Source organism: Malaclemys terrapin, chromosome 1 (genome assembly GCF_027887155.1).
Source record: "Malaclemys terrapin pileata isolate rMalTer1 chromosome 1, rMalTer1.hap1, whole genome shotgun sequence".
NCBI classification, from domain to species: Eukaryota; Metazoa; Chordata; order Testudines; family Emydidae; genus Malaclemys; species Malaclemys terrapin.
The window spans coordinates 16622804-16641092 of record NC_071505.1 but is presented as its reverse complement, the minus strand read 5'-3'; the positions used below and the strand labels follow the sequence as shown (position 1 = coordinate 16641092).

Sequence of the window (18289 nt, the reverse complement as noted above, 5' to 3'; positions counted from 1 at the left end):
GGGTAGAAAAGTGTATTACATATTACAGTAGTGTCCAGAAGCTCTAGTCAGGATTGGAGGTCCCATTGTGTCATGTGCTGTGCAAACACACAGAGTAGACAATCTAATTTAAAACAAAACACAAGTAAGTATAACAATCTGAAGGAGTATGATGATGGTAACATGAATATAGGTGGTTACATAGACTACTTACGTGCTCAACTTGCTGTTTTTGCAGTTTTTTTTAAGATCTGTGAATTATATGCAATATACCAACCTGAGTTCAGATTGGCTTCCACACAAATCATCCCATCTGAGTGCTGATTAAAATCTTATCACATCATACGTTCTGCATATGGCACATGGTACAATTTCTAGAATACTTTTATTTGAGCTCTAAAACAATCTATTGGTTTATATTTTGTATCTCTTTCCATATAAAGGTAGGTGTATTTGCTACTGTAAGTCTCACAGTATCATATTCAGAGAGGGAAATAATTCTTAAAATGACCTCAATACTTTTTTTTATACCTAAACATGTAATCACTTCTAGGATTAGGTAAAAGTGAGTGCCGGATCCCATTTGGAATCTCCCTATTCCAGTGATACAAAGTTTCTAGCCCTGCAGGGTTGTTAGATAACAGACTTTAAAGTTGTGAATAGAAAAGCTCTCGCTGGGCCAGGATGGAATCTAGCTAAACTAATTTTAGCCATGACCCCACCAATTCCACGTGGACTCTGTACATGGCAAATCTGGTTCCTCATCCTACTAGTTCAGAGTATGTCAGTGCAGAGTTGTGATGGGAGTCTAGATGACATTACAGTCTGTGAAGGTGGTCCGGTATGGGAAGGGGACTGGGATTCAGATGCACCTTTTGGCTCCGGCTGGTGGTGCTGCTGCTGCAGAGGAAGTGTAGTAGTTAGGGAGGGTTGGGAGGAGGTTAGACTAGACAACAGTATATGAAGTTAGTAAGTATAGATGATGTGGTGATGTTACCAGGGTCCAAAGGCTGTGAATATCCATTGCTTCTTCCTGCTGGGAGTTTCTGGGGATCTGGACCTACTCCCATAGGACATCGCTATTTTGCCAGCCCGCATGGCCCGGGGGGGAAGGAGTACATGCAGCTTTGTACCAGTGGGATGTCTGAACAGATACCTCTGTGTTCAAGAGTGGCGGCCTGGGCTGTACCTACCCCACTATTGCTGCTCTTTGGTGCTAGAAATCTGAAGCCTGCTTGGGTTGGGTGTAGTTTTTCCCTGCTCCTGTGGGGAGCCACAGCAAATGTAACCACTTATTAAATTATATCTTCAAGACAATCATCTTAAAATTTCGCCTGATACTGACCACTGCAGTTACCTGCTCATAGCTTTCTTTACTGTCAACTAGATGTGGGCCAGGATCCATGCTCCAGATATGACCTTTGTATTTCTAAAATGACAGAGCTAAACTTTGGATCTTAAATTCTCTCAAACTCAACAGTTCAAAATCCAGATCTGAATCTGAAGGTTGGGTTGGTGCGTTTGGATTTTGCCCATTAAGGAGAGAGGAGTGAGCTGTGATCTCTGATCTAACTCCAGACCATTTGGGTTCAGATTCATGCTTACTATTGTCTCCAGTCATGTCCTCTGTTCCATGTTACCAAGGCAACAGAACAAATTTTGGCCCCTCTCACTCTATCACTTTCTCCCTCCATATAAGACCTCGTCTAGACTACAGCGTTAGGTGGACGTAAGGCAGCTTACGTCAACCTAATTGTCTGTGTACACACTACAGCCTTGCTTCCACCGATGTAAGTGCCCTACTACACTGACATAACTCCACCACCATGAGTGGTGTAGGGCTTATGTTGGTGTAGTTCAGGGAATGCAGTGTCCTTGTAGACATTGCCTTACTGGCATCTGTTGGTTGTCATTCTTGTCACTTTCACATCTCTTCTGGACCCTGTGAAATTGACAAAAAAGCTGGCTCCTGGTTCCCCAGCCAGGCTGCTGCCTGGTCTCCACTCCAAGCTGGGCTGCCGCCTGTGCTCCCCATGGGGAGCCCTGCTGCCCTCCTGGCTCCCCACTCTGATCTGGGCTGCTGCCCTGTCTCCCTGCTCCAATGCAGGCTGCTACCTGGGCTCTCAGCTCCCACTCCCCACCGGGAATGGGGCAGACGCACCGGGCTTCTTGGCTTTCCGCCGGGAGCCCGACTGCCCCCAGCAGGGAGCTCCACGCCTGGAGTCTGTCTGGTTGGCTACCTTGCTCCAGGCGGGAAGCCCGGAGGTAGCAAGAACTCTACTGCTTCTACAGCTCTGTTACTCCCCCTCTAACTAGGGGAAAGTTCCAGAGGCTATGCGGAGAGGCACATGCCACTTGATTGTTCCCCCTGTTCTTTATTTTGAAAGCCTTATTGATCTACTTTCTTCTCTCTGTGCAGCTTGAAAGTTCACTTGTACTGTTCACCGGTAACCAAGGAGTTGCTGCTGACTAGCCCGAAATACAAGTTTTGGGAGAATCGCATTGTAAGTTAACTTTTTCACATTAAAGCAAGTGTCATTAATTGTTAATCAGATCAGAGTCTGTACTTTTCAATATGGTGGATTTGGGAGGAACAATCTACTCCAAAGTGTCCAAAGCAACAGTCTTTAAGTGGTGATGCTGGTGTCCAATTCTACAATGTCCTGTGGGTTTAATTTCCACCCACCCCATCCCATCCCCTCTCAGGTTATGTCTGCACTACAAATTACTTTGGTATGACTTATATCGCTCAGGGGTGTGAATAAGCCTTTTCCCTCCCCCTGAGCGATGTAAATTACACCGACACTAAGCACCAGTGTAGACAACACTGTGTCTGCGGGAGAGCTTCCCCTGCTGACATACCTACCTCCTCTTGCGGATGCAGGAGTTATTAAGCCAACGGCAGAGCTCTCCTGTCCACTTAGAATGTCTTCACCAGAAGTGCTACAGTAGTGCCGCTGCACCGCTGTAAATGTTGTAGTGTCAACATAGCCTCAGTGTCTGTTGTGTGCTCTTTGGAACAGCACATTTATTTCTATTCAGCCAGTAGTCCTATCTTTCTTGCCACAAACTTAGCAATTCTCTTGATTTCTCTTTTAGTTTCTCTTCCTCTCCTCTAAATGTGATGCTGTCCTACCTTGCCGTATTTCTGCAACTCTCTCTCCCTGCCCTCATTTATTTGTATCCCTTCTTTTACTTCTCTCTTTCTCTTGGTTTAAGGTCTCCTTTTTTGTGTGTGGGGGGGAGGGAGTCGGGGGAGGAATCTTTGAGGGAGTGCTGTTTCCCTCCTGCTTTTATAATGTCTTCCTTCCAGCCTCAAAAGCTTCATATAATGCAAAATCACCCCAGAGCCTAATAGTCTCCATGAATTTAGCTGTAAACAGAGTGAATATAAACACTAGTCATTGAGCAAGTGTTGGATTATATAAATGTGACCTACTTGCATTTCGTCTTTTCAACACGGCATTTAGCTACAATGAACGCTCATCACACTGTCTAGATGGTACTAGTCTTACTTTGTACTCATATCAACCTGTATTTTGTAAGCTCCTCAGACAGGGATCCTGTTCTTATTTGGCAAACACTACCTTTTGTAAAGTGCTGTAAAACCTACTGTATTGTTCTTTATACCTAAAGCATTTATAAGTACTTAATATGGTGTTTTACATATTTCACAGCGTTGCATGAACATCAAGTTCCATTTAGCTTTCTGTAACACTTGTATAGAAAGTTTTGTTTCTATTACTTTGACTTTGTGTATCTTCAGTAATCTACAAACAAAGGAACTTGGTGGCATACTAATATGATGGGTGAGGTGTAGGGTTTTTTTAATTGCTTCTAATCCACAGGATTGAAGCTTGAAAACATGTCCCCAGTGTGCCGTACAAGTTCAAAGCCCACAAGAAATGAAGAACTGTCATTTAAAAAAAAAAAAAAAAAAAAAAAAAAACAACCAAGCTTATCTCATGATTTTTTGGGGGCAGGGGATAAAGAGGAGTCTGATTCATGTTTGCTTGTTTGTGCAGGGTTTTTTTTAAACACTTGAGGCTGGCGTCATTGCTTTCTCAACCAAAAATAAGCCATATAATAGTGAGAAAATCAACACAACTTCTTAAAAATGTTGGGATCTCAGGTGTAACATTGTCTTTTGATCCAGGTGTGCTCGGCTTAGTTAGCTTCTATCCATTACATATTTACAGTTGTCAGAATGTATTTTTTTTTTATTGAAATTGAAAATGTGAGAGTTTTGGGGGAAGTTTTATTTGTTTTCCTTTTTCTGCAGACTTAGCTTGCTTGCCCTGGGCACGTTGAAGTTTAAGATGTCTGTGGCATATCAGGCAACACCTAGATATAATCATACATCAAACACAATGTGTACTACATTTTATGATGCATTTTTTCTGTTTGTTGTAGGTTGCCCTTGAAGTTGAAACTCCAACTCAGATTTCTTTACTTGATGAAGCATCTGGTGAGGTAACCATTTAAAAACAAGTATTTTTAACAACCAATTTAAAGTTTTAAAGAATTTTAAGTTGATATTTAAATCATAAATGTGGCTTTTTTGCTCCCTTTAACTGGATAGAAATGAGATTCCAAAATGCTCCAACCCATGTTTAGCCACTTAGAGACCCTTTCCCCACTGTGCCCCATGTCTGGATCACTTATTCCCCCTCTGCTTAGTGTTGTTCTGTCTTTCTCTCTGCTGTATCTGAGGTCTCCAACCTCTTCTTTCCTCTCTCATGATTTTTGCATTCATGAGTCTTCATTGTTTCTTAACTCATTTCAAGTCTGGTTGAAACATATGCGCATGCACACAACACTTTGTCCTGCACATCCCATCCAGGGCAAAACAATGTGTTTTGAGATTGGTCCCTCAGTAAACAAGTTCTGAGGGCACAAGGAAGAAGGGGAGTATTATTTGTCCTAGAGCATCTGTGGGAGCTTTAATCGGCTGCTTGGAGTTGCCCAGAAAATTACTGCCATACAGGGTCTGAGACCAGTGTACGGGGGAAGACACCCGCACTTTTCCCAGAGCAGTTGAAGTGGCTATATAAATCAGTACACTTTGATCATTGTCACTTCCAGTGTCCACCAGTATTGTCCCACAGACTGAAACTAACCCTAACCTGTTAAAATGTCTCTTGATTTCTAGAAAGAAGATATAGTGGTGACACTTCTACCAGCTGGTCACTGCCCAGGATCAGTCATGTACGTGCTTTCGATAGATTCTGCATATTTTTAAATGTCCAAAACAGTTCTTTGTAGAAATAGATTCTATTTTTCTAGCTAGAAGAAATTAGTGAAGATTAATTGCTAATACTTACATTTATTATTAATAGTATTATGGTTGCACCCAAACACCCCCTTCAGGATTGGAGCAGCATTATGCTGTGTCAGATCTACAAACATAAAGAACTTTGCTTTTTCTACTGGTTATATGATATGTATATTCCTAGGAGCACGTTACTTTGCAGTTGCTATGTTCTGGAACCATTTTTTTAGTAACAGATTTTTTTTCTGTGTGCGTTTTTGGCTTTTAGCAGATGCCCTTTAGGGCTTTGGTTTGGAAAATATGGCCCTTAGGAAATCAATTGGGAACTTGGATCAGTTGGTTTCAATTACCTAGTTTTTATTTAAAATTTCATATTATGCTAGATAAAACGGTGGAAGCAGTTTCTGCATGCTGTCCCTTTCCTTCCCTTCCCTCAGAAAGCCCCTTTGTTAACTGCTTCTGTAAACATTATTAATAGGGCCCTACCGAATTCACGGCCATGAAAAACACGTTACATACCATGAAATCTGGTCTTTTGTGTGCTTTTACCCTTTACTATACAGATTTCACGGGGCCAGACCAGCATTTCTCAAATTGGGGGTCCTGATCCAAAAGGGAGTTGCAAGGGAGTCACAAGGTTATTTTACGGGGGTCACGGTATTGGCACCCTTACTTCTGCACTGCCTTCAGAACTGGGTGGCTGGAGAGCAGTGGCTGCTGGCCGCGCATCCAACTCTGAAGGCATCGCCCTGCCAGCAGCAATGCAGAAGTAAGGGTGGCAATATCATACCCCACCTTCAGAGCTGGGATCCCGGCCAGCAGCAGCCCCTCTCCAGATGCCCAGTTCTGAAGGCAGCAGCAGTAGCGCAGAAGTAAGGATAGCAGTACCGCAACCCTCCCTACAATAACCTTGCAACCCCCTCACAACTCCTTTTTTGGACAGGACCCTTACAATTACAATACTGTGAAATTTCAGGTTTAAATAGCTGAAATCATGACATTAACGATTTTTAAAATCCTATGGCTGTGAAATTTACCAAAATGGACCATGAATTTGGTAGGGCCCTAACTATTAAGTCTGACTTTGAACATAAGCATGAAGTTATAGCCTCACTATCAGGTTGGTCTGGAGGCAAGTGGAGGAAAAGTAATTTGTTCTGAGGGGTGGGAAAACAATGCAAAATTAGGAATCATCAGACATCAGTTTGACATGTCTTGAGTTGTAGGAGAGTTCCCTGCGAACAGCCAACTCCTGCTTCTGTTGAGGGCAATGGGTTTTCATGGGCTTCGATGGGAGCAGAATTGGGTTCAAAGAATGCCCACCCCTGAGAGATGCCGAGCATTTGAGCTCCTTGTGATTTCAATGAGAGTTGGGGAATTCAGCACATCTTCAATCAAGGCCAAGATCTTTCTAGATTTTAAGGCCAGAAGGAACAATTAGGATCATCTAGTCTGACTCCTGCATAACACAGGCCACAGAATTCTACCCAGTAATTCTGCATCAGGCCCAGTAACTAGTTGGACTAGACCATGTCTTTCAGAAAGGCATCCAATCTTGATTTTTCAAGAGGTCAAGTGATGCAGACCATGTTACTTGGTGAATTGTTCCACTAGTTAATTACTTTCATGGTTAAAAATCTGTCTTATTTTCAATTTGAATTTCTATAGCTTCAGTTTACATAACTAGGTTCAGTGGCTGGGTCTGCGAGATGAAATAGCCCTCTAGCATCAGATCTATTGACCTTGGTTAGGTTCTTCTAGACTCTGATCCTATATTAAGCTTCTTAAATCTTACTGCAAAGCACAGTTGACATCAGTGGTGTTTGCTTGGAAAAGGATGGGAAATTCTGGCTACTGCTGAAAAAAAAGATGATACTTTTAAACTGTTGTTTGGTTTGTGCGTGTGTATGTTCTCTAGTTTTTCCTTGTTACAAGATTTTTCATTTGTCCCAGTGAGGCGGAACACACTTTTTCCCACTCCAACAAAGAAATACCTTTCAGGACTGCAGCGGTATTTAAAAAAGCAATGCAAGAACTTAGTAAAATAAAGCATCCTCTGATGCAGTGTGATATTAAAATTAAACAACAAGTTCATTGTAAGCTTAGCTTCAATGGTAGATTTCTGGGACTGGTGGCTACAATGTGCACCTGGGCCCAAATTCTACCCTTGCTATAAACCCCATAGTTTGCAATTAGGTTGGATATGGGTGAAAGCAGACTTCGGTTCACTGGGCCAAATTTAGTATTTCCATAGTTCAGTTTCAGTGAAATTATTGCAAGGATAAATCTGGCCCATTACCTTTACTGCATCATGGGCTTTCTCTGAAACTCTGCATTTGCACAGATTTCTCCAAATGAAATGATCGTCGAGCCCAACAATTGCAGTACTTTGTGTTACTGTAATTAACTAGTGTTTTTATTTCTAGGTTTTTGTTTCAAGGCCAAAATGGCACTGTACTTTATACTGGAGATTTCAGACTAGCAAAAGGAGAAGCAGCCAGAATGGAGCTCTTGCATTCGGGGACCAGGTACAAAAATTCATAAAAATCTTGAATTATTTTTTTCTGGTGAGAATTCATCTGGGTGTGACATTTAGAAAGCCTTGGAGACTCTCTAGTCATAGACATTCAAGACTTATGACCTCTTTTTCCTTCAGCTCCCACATAAATTTGTGGTTTTAAAAATGTAGTTCTTAGCAAGGTGTTTCTATGATAATTGACTCTCAGAAATCATTTCTAATGACTCCATATTCCTCTCGCTAAGGAGGTGGCTTTCACGGACCTGAAAACTGCTGCCACAGAAGCTAGTTTAAAAGATCCGTATGTTAGTACTGTAAGAGTCTACAGAAGAATCTGAAATAAGACACAAATCTAACTTTACTGTGTTGTAAAATGTATTAAATCAGTTACAAGTATTGCAGTTTGAGTTATGGCTTATTTAAAATTTCTTCAATTACCTTAATGTATCAAACCTCTGAATCTGTGATTTTGATAATAGCAATGTTAATGACAGTCTTGCATGTGTTAAAGAAAACATAGGAAATTCCTGTATCTTTAAAATCACCAATAGACTTGTTTCTGTATTTACAGTCTGTATGTTCATATTGCACTTATAGGCTGAGATTAGCAGTTTCCCCAATGACATAAATACCACCATAAGTAATAGTACAATACAAGATCTATGTGTTGCATTGCTATTCTAATATCTATTTTATATGGCGTTTGGACTACATTATTGAAGAATTGCTTGTACTCTTGCCCAATCTGTGGGCAATTAACTTGTGTTACTATAATCAGAGTTTAGAATCTGGCCTCTTGACTCACCGTTTTCCATAATGGATTTTTTTTTTTTCCATTTTCAAATAGACAGAAATTTCTGACTAGATCAGTCAATGGGGCACGCCTGGGTATTGCGATGCAGTATTTGATATGACAGAATCTCAATTTTCTCTTTCAGAGTGAAAGACATTCAGAGTGTGTATTTAGACACCACTTTCTGTGATCCCAGATTTTATCAGATCCCAAGCAGAGTAAGTCCAATCAAGCTTTAGCTGGAGGCACATGAAGCCATTGATGTAATGAATCAGTGTTTTGTCTTTGTATAATCCTGAAAGGCAACAATTTTTTTTAAACACATGATCTAAAATAGTGTTTCTCAACCTTTTTGTGCTGGCGACCCCCTTTGGACCCCTCCCCCTGCCGCACATCCCCCCCCCAAAATAGTGATGCCATACCTTAAACTCAGGGCTCTGGGCTGAAACATGTAAATTAGCTTTGTGGAGCCTCCTGTGGCATGGGGCCCAAGGCTACTGCTCTGTTTGTGACCCCTGAACATGCCCCGGGACCCCTTTGGGGTCGTGACCCCCAAGGTTGAGAAACACCGATCTAAAACATTTCTGAAGTCCGGTGACTTGGCTACATCTACAAAGTTAAACACACAAACTTTTCTAACCTTTTTAGGAGGAATGTTTAAATGGGATATTAGAGTTAGTGCGAAGCTGGATCACTCTGAGTCGCTATCATGTTGTATGGCTAAATTGCAAAGCTGCCTATGGATATGAATATTTATTCACAAACCTCAGTGAAGAACTTGGAGTCAAGGTAACACTTTCATAATAACTGCTTTATAAACAGAACCTCAGTGCTGAATGTGAGCAGTATACTGACCTGGAAAATGACCATTCAGAGGACTTCTGCAGTGTCTGAAAGGTTTGCACACTTTTGTTCACTATACTAATGGTAACCTGGTAAATGAGCTTTTGTGGTGCATAGTAACCATGCCAACTAAGCCACTTCAGTGGCTGCTATCTACTCAGACTTCTGGGTTCTCCAGTCAGAAGTTAATCCTGATTCTCCAAGAGACACATTCTACCCTTTACCCTCTGGCAGCCATGGGATGCCCTGTAAGGAATTCTATGGTGGGGAGTTGCTGGGCTACATATGAGAAGTAAGATCCTGATATTGATGGGCAGTGGATGTCACTGAGTATGTTCCAGGGAGTTCCTATCCTTCCTAGAATATACAGTATCTACTTGTTGTAGACGTTAGCCAACGATGTGCCAGATCTTTAGCTCTGCTTCCCTTGCTGATAATGTCTGAGTAATTGACCATTCTCTTTTTCTTGGTCTCTGCTAGTATTTCTGGTAGCAGATTTACTCCTGCTGAGCGGTTATTGATATAGTCCAACTCCACATTGTTAAATGCATGAAGCTACTTACAAGACTAAATATATTTTCTTTAGGTCCATGTGAACAAACTGGACATGTTCAAAAACATGCCGGAAATCCTCTACCATGTTACCACGGATCGGCACACTCAGATTCATGCATGTCGACATCCACGGGTGCGTATCATTTTGTAAATCAACTGTAAACTTGCTTTTTAAAACGAGTGATTGCAGACACTAATGTGTACGATATTAACCTTCTCAAGCAGAGAGTTCCCCGAGGAAGCTCAGACAGAGTGGCAGTACAGTACTGAGGGGAGTAAGAAGTTGAGCCAGTAGTTAATGGACTAAAGTAAAGGAAAAGTTAGTCAAACAACAAAAAAAATTTAGTTTCATATTTAAAACCTAGTTGCGATACTTCCAGGGGATACCCAGGGCTGTGAGGCACCTCAGAAGCCACCTGCCTTTAGCATGAGGAAGTCTTGTTTGTGCCTGCTGGTGGTCAGCTCCCCAGCTCCACCGGTCATGGGCAACACAAGCACTTCCCTCTTAGTTTACATAGGCTGTGCTCTCTCTCTCTCTCTCCACATTAGCAATAGATACACTCCAAGCATCTTCCTGGAACATCCAGCCCCTGAACTTTCATAGTATTCCTGGATCCGTGGCTTCCAAAAAACAGTCCACCCCAGCTAACCAGTTCCACTCAGATCATCACGCTGCTTACCACACAACACTTAGATGCGTTTATAGTGAAATCAAGTAGAAGATTATTTAACAAACCATGGAGATTCAAGCAATAGCAGGTAGAAGTAATTGAAAACAAATGGTTACACATAAAATAAAATCATAACATGCGTTTTAGAACACAAACTGAATTAACTAGATGCTGTCATGTCTTGTAGCGTAATGCTCGCCCAAAGTCCTTTCAGTATTATACAGCCAGGCTGGCTTTGACTCTCCTTTCATAAGACAAGCAGGCAGTTAGCTTGTCTCCTTGGTGAAGGATTCAGGGTGTCTCTTGATACTCGTAGACTTATCAGAACAATCCTTTGTCCTTATTCCTAAACAGGACACCCCTTGCTGATCGTTTCTTCCTGTGGCTTTCCTTTCTTGTTGATTTTGCAATCTCTCTTGATTAGCTTCAGGCTCAGTATACAAATAGAAATATGTGGTGAGGCGGTACAGTACACATATGACCTGACAGGGAGATAAGCGTCTGTTACCACCTGCCTGAAAGGCATGTTGCTGAGGTATGTCACCTGCCATAATCCCAAGCCCTTAACATAATTTTCTGTATAGATGCATAACTTCTTAAATATTATCTGTATATAAATTTTGCAATGATTATGACCAGTAGGATACTGGCTCTCAATTGAGACCTTACATGCCACCCTTTGGTGAACTAATATGCATATATATATCTGACCCAGGGGATCCCTGTAAAACCTTTTGCACCCCCTATGCCCTCTGAACCAACAAGTCCCAGGTGTCACTAGTATCTAGAATAAAAATCCCAGTTTGTTTCTGGAGGAGGAAGACCAAATTCAGATTAAACGGGGTGTGTGTGGTGGTGGTGGTGGGGAGGTTAAACTATTTATAGTTTAAGGCCAGAAGAGATCACCAGATCATCTAGTCTGACACCCTGTATATTAGGCCACCAACATCACCTAGTACCCACATGCTAAACACAACAATGGAAATTGGACCAAAGTATACCACAGGAGACTAAACTATTGTAAACCTACGCACATAAAGCAGAATATATGATTACCTGCTCTGTGGCCAAGTGGTGTATGAGTGCACTTTTTCAAAAAGCTCATGACCCTCAGAGCTGAGTACAGCATCTTGAAGGTGAAGTTCTGAACTGGAGGAGGATAGATGGGATTAGACAGCCTACAGGGTCATTTCAGGCAGGGCCCAGTACTACATCTGAGGAAGCCAGTCTGATAATGGGAAGGAACCAAGATAGGTTGGAGAGGACATAGTCTTTCAAGATTCTCTTTCAAGTAGAGGTGGAGGAGGTTAGTTGGAAGGTTGGTCTGGTCAGGTATGGTATTGCTCATGTTCCCATACAAATTGTACGTTAAGACATAGTTAAATGACATAGGGATCGAAAGGGCATGATTGCATTGCCTCTGTTTTTCATTTGACACTCTTGTCTGATAGGATGATGACTATCTTCGAGGGAATAGGTTGCCTTGTGGAATGACTTCCCGAAATGGAACCCCTTTACGTATAATTAGTGTCAAACCTTCCACAATGTGGTTTGGAGAGAGGACAAGAAAAACCAATATAATAGTAAGGTGAGCAGAGTATTATCAAGGCATTTGGGCTATGAATAAAACCATTATTTGGGTGCTCACTAATGCTTTGCCTGAGTTGTGCACAGCTATGTAGTCCTCTCTGGAATTTGAAACAATTCCAAAAGCCTACTTAGACTGCAGCTGAAATAAGTTTGGCAATTTTGAGTTTGCTTATTGTAGTAGAATGTGCTTACATAGCAGTTAACTGGTTAGTGCTCAGAGAAGTGCAGTTGAGGGTGCATGTTCAGTATCCACTTTGCTGTGCCTTAAAATGGATTTCCTCAGAGCACCCTTGTTTCCCTTATAATTTGATAGTGTTCACTTACTGATAAGAAACTTGCAACTACTAACTGGAAAAGTAATATTTATTTTGCCATGTCTCTCTATAGGACTGGGGAGAGTTCGTACAGAGCTTGCTTCTCTTTTCATTCCTCTTACAGTGAGGTATGTACAATGATGTTTGCTTCAGGAATGGATGTTAGAAGTCATTTTTGTTCACTTTAGAGTAGGGGTTGTTGCGTTCTGACTTGTCAAGCTTTGGTACAAGTTGTCTGGTGATGAGGGGGATAGTTGAAAAGGTAGGGATCCAAGGCACTGTAAAAACCATGCTGCAACATAGTTGTGGCAAGCCCATGTTGTAATCCTGCCCAATACCAGGGCTAACATCATTTTCTCTAGCAGTTATATATGATTAAGAACCATAAGGCCATACTGGGTGAGACCAAAGGTTCATTCAGCCCAGTATTCTGTCTTCTGACAGTGGCCAATGCCAGGTGCACCAGAGGGAATGAACAGAACAGGTGATCCATGCCCAGTCGCCCATTCCCAGCTTCTGGCAAACAGAGGCTAGGGACACTATCCCTGCCCATCCTGGCTAATAGCCATTGATGGACCTATCCTACATGAACTTATCTAGTTCTTTTTTGAACCCTGTTAGTCTTGGTCTTCACAGCATCCTCTGGCAAGGAGTTTCACAGGTTGACTGTGTGCTGTGTGGAAAAAATACTTCCTTTTGTTTGTTTTTAAACCTGCGGCCTATTAATTTAATTTGGTGACCCCTAGTTCTTGTGTTAGGAAAAGGAGTAAATAACTTCCTTATTTACTTTCTCCACACCAGTCATGATTTTATAGACCTCTATCATATCCCCTCTTGGTCATCGCTTTTCCAAGCTGAAAAGTCCCAGTCTTATTAATTGCTCCTCATATGGAAGCTGTTCCATACCCCTAATAATTTTTATTGACCTTTTCTGAACCTTTTCTAGTTCCAATCTTTTTTGATTGGGCTACTACTATAATTAAGTATGGCTGGGTTTTTTTTTTTTTTTTAAATGTTACAGAATACAAGACAAAACTGTTGCATTTCTAATGGGAAACATCTAGGTATTGCATTTGGCTTGTTTATTCGTTTCTGTTGCTCTGGAGAGAGAACAGAGCATACAACTTTTCCATATCCCGGCTGTCACTGTTGATACAAATTGTGCCATAGAGAATTCCTACCTCTGTGTTATCACAACACTTTGTACAGGATCATGAGGCTTCATTTAAAAGGACAATACAAATGTTTCTTCCACCATTTAAAAAAAAACAAGTTAATGCTGACAAATAACCATCCAATCATGAACCAATATATATGCAATGGAGGACAATTCACTTCCCTAGGGAAGTAGATTTCAGTTTTAAAATACCAGTGAGATGATTTTAATACTGCAAGGGAAAGGGCAGGGAAACTTTTAATTTAAAAAAATAATAATTAAAAAAAAAAAAGAAACATAAGAAAAATATTTTGTGTCTTATTTAAATTATAGTCTAGTTGTCCACTTTGACACGGTTCCAGAATGTGAGCTGTGCTGACTGGTCAGCTTTGAAGCTGTTGGCAAAACACATCCTTTGGTGTATGTGCTGTGATCTGTATTGCCCTGGGGTAGTCTTACGAATATATATATATTTCAATGTAAGTAATAAGCTATTTTTCCCCTTATTTAGATTAAGGATTTCTTGGGTTATATCCGCCCTGTGAATGTGTATCCCAATGTAGTTCCGGTGGGTTCAACAGCAGATGAAGTTGTAAAAATGTAAGTGTGTGGTTTGGCTGGTTGGTGTAGGCTACTATATTGGTGGTGCTTCAGTTTGACTGCTGTAAAGCAGATGATGGTAACCCACACTGTGCTTCAAGCAGGAAATCTTCCAAATATTCCATAGCCAGCATGGTTTTCCTTTTCCTCCCATCTGTTCATACTCTCCTTTAGTCTCCTGTACTCAACACCCTCATCCTGTTTGGTTTTCAAGGAGCTGTCATGTCTACATTCTGCTCTGTTACTATTCTTAAACGTGGTGTGTGTAACTCACACCCACTTCTTACATATTTGAATTGGGTATATTCATTTTAAGGCATCTCCATTGATGCTCTTTTGCTAGCCGAATTAGGGACATCCCTGTCCTCTGAATGTAACTCATTATACCTTGTCTCACCCCTTTTAGTAATGCTCAGTAGGACACTTCCTCTTAAAAAATAAAATCAAATTTCCACAGGGACTTGAACTCCTACCTTCTCTGTACAAAGTTGCAGTGTTCCCTACTATCACCAGTGTCTCTAATCCTGTCCCTCCAGGTGAGCAAATGCAGGGGTCAGAAGAGCTTTGCAATACTAGCACAGGAAGTTAGTGTTAGAGGGGCAGGGGCCAAGTGAGGAGCTTGATCTCTGTTACAGAGACCCTTTTACAAAGAAAAATGTTTTTACTCAGCAGCATTGAGTTTCTCCAAAGTCTGTCTTGAATTCCCGTCTTCCTTTCTGCCTGCCCTACCTTTGTGGCTGGGGCACACTTAAATGCATTTAACTTGATAGCATCAGGAGTGCTGCCCTGTGATCCTGTTGAACTGCATGCAGCCTATCAAGAAAGCTATACATTTTTACCTCCGCTCCTAATGTCATCAGTAACTTTAGCACCTTTTTTTAGTAGCTAGCATGAAAGGCATGAAGCAGTGGTGTTGAAAGAATTAACCAATTTAATTTTGCTCCTGATCTTCTCGCATAATATTTTTCCATGTCTGAAGAGTTCTAAAGATCTGTTTTCCTTGTTCTTATCAGCCTAAAGCCACTATGCAAGTCATACAGTATAAATAGCGAGCCCAAATATAAACCGCTTGGAACACTGAAGAGATCCAGAACAGTGGACTTAACAGACACAGGTATGGAAAGGGATGGATGATTATAGCAAAGGAGACAGGTTTGGGTCAGTGAAGCAAGCATGGACCTGCTACTGTAATCCCAGTCTCAGCTGAAAGTGATATTTCTGGCCACCTCCATCTGATCAAGCACAGGGTAGCAAACAAGCACTGACAAACAGATATGAAACACTGTTTTGTTGACTCTTTAGCATGTAGCTACTCCTGATAGGTGCTGTATAAATGCCCTTGGAAAGGGGAAAATATAGATTCAAATGAAGTTGGGCTTCAGGTAATGCCAGGTCAACAGAGGATTGAATCTTTATAAAACAGAAAACCTGTGATTGAGGTTAAACCTGACAGTGCACTCAACTACTGCTGCAGGTTCTAAAGTGTCTGGCCAGACGAGGTAACTTTTATCTTGATGTATTAAAAATAATTCCAACATTATTTGAACTACAGTGACTTACTGTGCTCCCAGTTACAAAACCACTCTCTCAGTTTAGCATGAATGCAGCTCTTCGACCCATAATTATTATCCTGGTACTTGTGAAATGGGAGTTACAATCAGGAACAGCAGCAGCTTTTAAAGACGAATACTGTATCTGCTCCACACCATAGTGTTTCAAGGGCTATATTTAAGGGCTGCCCCTGCTTTCATAGCTTGTACTCTGTACTGCAGCTTGTTAAAAGCTAGTTCACAGTTGAAATACCTAAGTTTTCTTAAGTAAAGCTTTTTATTTATCAAACTCCCCAATTGTATGACTTTTCCAAATAGATTTCAATTCTATCTGTGACTAAAGGATGCTGCGCACAAATTTGACCAAATTTGTGTCCCTCATAACAAGACATGCAGTCCTTTTAGATACGTTAAGGAGCGGTGGGGGGGAAGCAACTTTTTTTTTCCTCCTGTGCTCACTCAAGCAAAATAAGCTTTTAGCTAGTGAATGCAACACCTGTTCTCTAGAAACTGCTTTCTGAGACAGTGATTGCTTGTTCTGTGCCCACAACAGGGCTGATCCTACAAATACTTATGACAACTACCAATACCTGGGGCAACCCCACTAAAGTGAGGGTAGTCTTGTCCATTAAAATGCTACAACTCAACACAAGGAACCAATTGTACCCATTGGCCAACGATGATGATTGTGATAAGTGTTTATTTACTACATGTTAATATTAATACAGATCTGCACAATCCTCCCCAGGCATGATAAATTGATTGATTTGGTGTCTGTCTATAGCTAGAACTCTGTTTTAAGTAATGGAATTTGTGTATAAATATTTGACTGAATTTGTGTAGTCCCTATAAATCCCTTTGCTAAATTCTCTGAGACTGCTCATTGTTGTTCTTGTCTTGACAGATGAGGGCAGTGATGATCTCTTCGATACAGAATTGACTCCTGTAAGGCATAAGATTCCAAAACATCAAGTGGAGACAACGGTGCCTGAGACAAAAGCTTCATCTGAAAACTCTGAAGGAAGCCATAGTGAGAACATGGGAAATTACAAAGCAACCACTATGCCTATGTCTTCGCAGGTAGACTTCATAGACTGTGAGGAATCAAATGGTGAAGATGATGATGATGAAGAATCTGAAAAAAATACAGTTTGGGCTCAAGTTGTAGCCCACAATCCAGACTCCACTTCGATACTGGGAAATCCAAATGAAAAAGCCCATTCGGATTTGACCTGTGCATTGACTAGTGGCCAGCAGGAGTCTAATGCAGATATGCCACAGTGGGATGTTTTCTTTAAGCGAGATATTAAAACTACAGATGATAGTTCTGAAAACGAGGACCATCTCCCATCTTCCATAGATGCTGGTAGGTCCCAGTCACCAAACTTGTTCAGTGATTCAGATAGTTTAAGTGATTCTACCCACATCTCCTCACAAAATTCTTCTCAGTCAACGCACATATCGGAGCAGGGGAGCCAGGGCTTGGACAGCCAAGCAGACACAGTACTCATCACCTCCCAACAGACACATGGTGTGGATTTCAGCTTTTTGAACAAAGGAGGGAACAGAGTAACAGTTTCTGTGTCACATTTCATGGCCATAGATAATCAAACTGAATCCCCTAGGTGGAAGTCTTTGGACCAAAATACACCTTGCCCAGGTAATGACTCTGATTTGAAAGGGAAAAACCAAGAGATGAATGCAGAAGCTGGTGCTGCTCAAACGCAAAACACGCTAATTGAAGTAAATAATGAGAAATCGAAGACTCCTAATCCAGAATTAGAAAGAGACTCTCAGAGCTCCTCTGACTTTGAAATCCCTTCAACCCCCGATGCTGAGTTACCTAGACCAGATAAGCTGCACTGTCTGTACAAGAAGCTAGCAGCAGGTGAAACGATATACTGACTGAAGGGAATCTCTTCTGAATTTAGGAGCTTCTCTTTAAAATAGAGACAGAAACACACACGAGTCAACCTAAGCTGTATTCCAAGGTATATAAAAATTGTACTTATCCCCACTTCTCTGTTCAGAGCAGACTTACTACATTTCCTTGGAAATCTCTCACTACTGATTGTAGAGACACTAGAATGTGCAGTAAATTTTTCCTCCTCAATGAACTCCTGAAAAGGAAGATATTCCTGTAAGAGAAATGAAAACACTATACTTGGTAGGAGGAAAAAACTAAGCTGACAAACTGAAAAAGTTGTTTAACAAAAAAGTGGACAGTGCATCTTAGGCTGGTGGGACATGCAGGTGTGCAGTAGAGAAGGGAAGAAGAAATAAACCAAAGAAAGTAAAGACAGGAACGCTAAGTGAAATTTAGTTGAGTGATATCAAGCTGTCTTTAAGAGTCAGCAGGTAGCTAACCAGATCTTTGAATTTGTAAATATGTCTATATCCAAGGCAAACTTTATAAAGCTATGTTTTAATAAACTTTTTATAAAACTC

General features: G+C 41.2%; 1 protein-coding gene across 1 annotated transcript in view; it reads left to right on the top strand.

Annotated features, from left to right (window-relative positions):
- DCLRE1C (DNA cross-link repair 1C) overlaps positions 1-18289 on the top strand; it is a 22391-nt gene extending 4102 nt beyond the window's left edge. The window contains exons 3-14 of the mRNA XM_054016927.1: positions 2399-2483; positions 4393-4452; positions 5132-5187; positions 7678-7779; positions 8708-8780; positions 9211-9351; positions 9992-10093; positions 12083-12219; positions 12609-12663; positions 14203-14291; positions 15305-15405; positions 16746-18289. Of these exons, the coding sequence (XP_053872902.1) occupies positions 2399-2483; positions 4393-4452; positions 5132-5187; positions 7678-7779; positions 8708-8780; positions 9211-9351; positions 9992-10093; positions 12083-12219; positions 12609-12663; positions 14203-14291; positions 15305-15405; positions 16746-17746 (2002 nt within the window). The 3' untranslated portion in view covers positions 17747-18289. The remainder of the gene's footprint in view (positions 1-2398; positions 2484-4392; positions 4453-5131; positions 5188-7677; positions 7780-8707; positions 8781-9210; positions 9352-9991; positions 10094-12082; positions 12220-12608; positions 12664-14202; positions 14292-15304; positions 15406-16745) is intronic.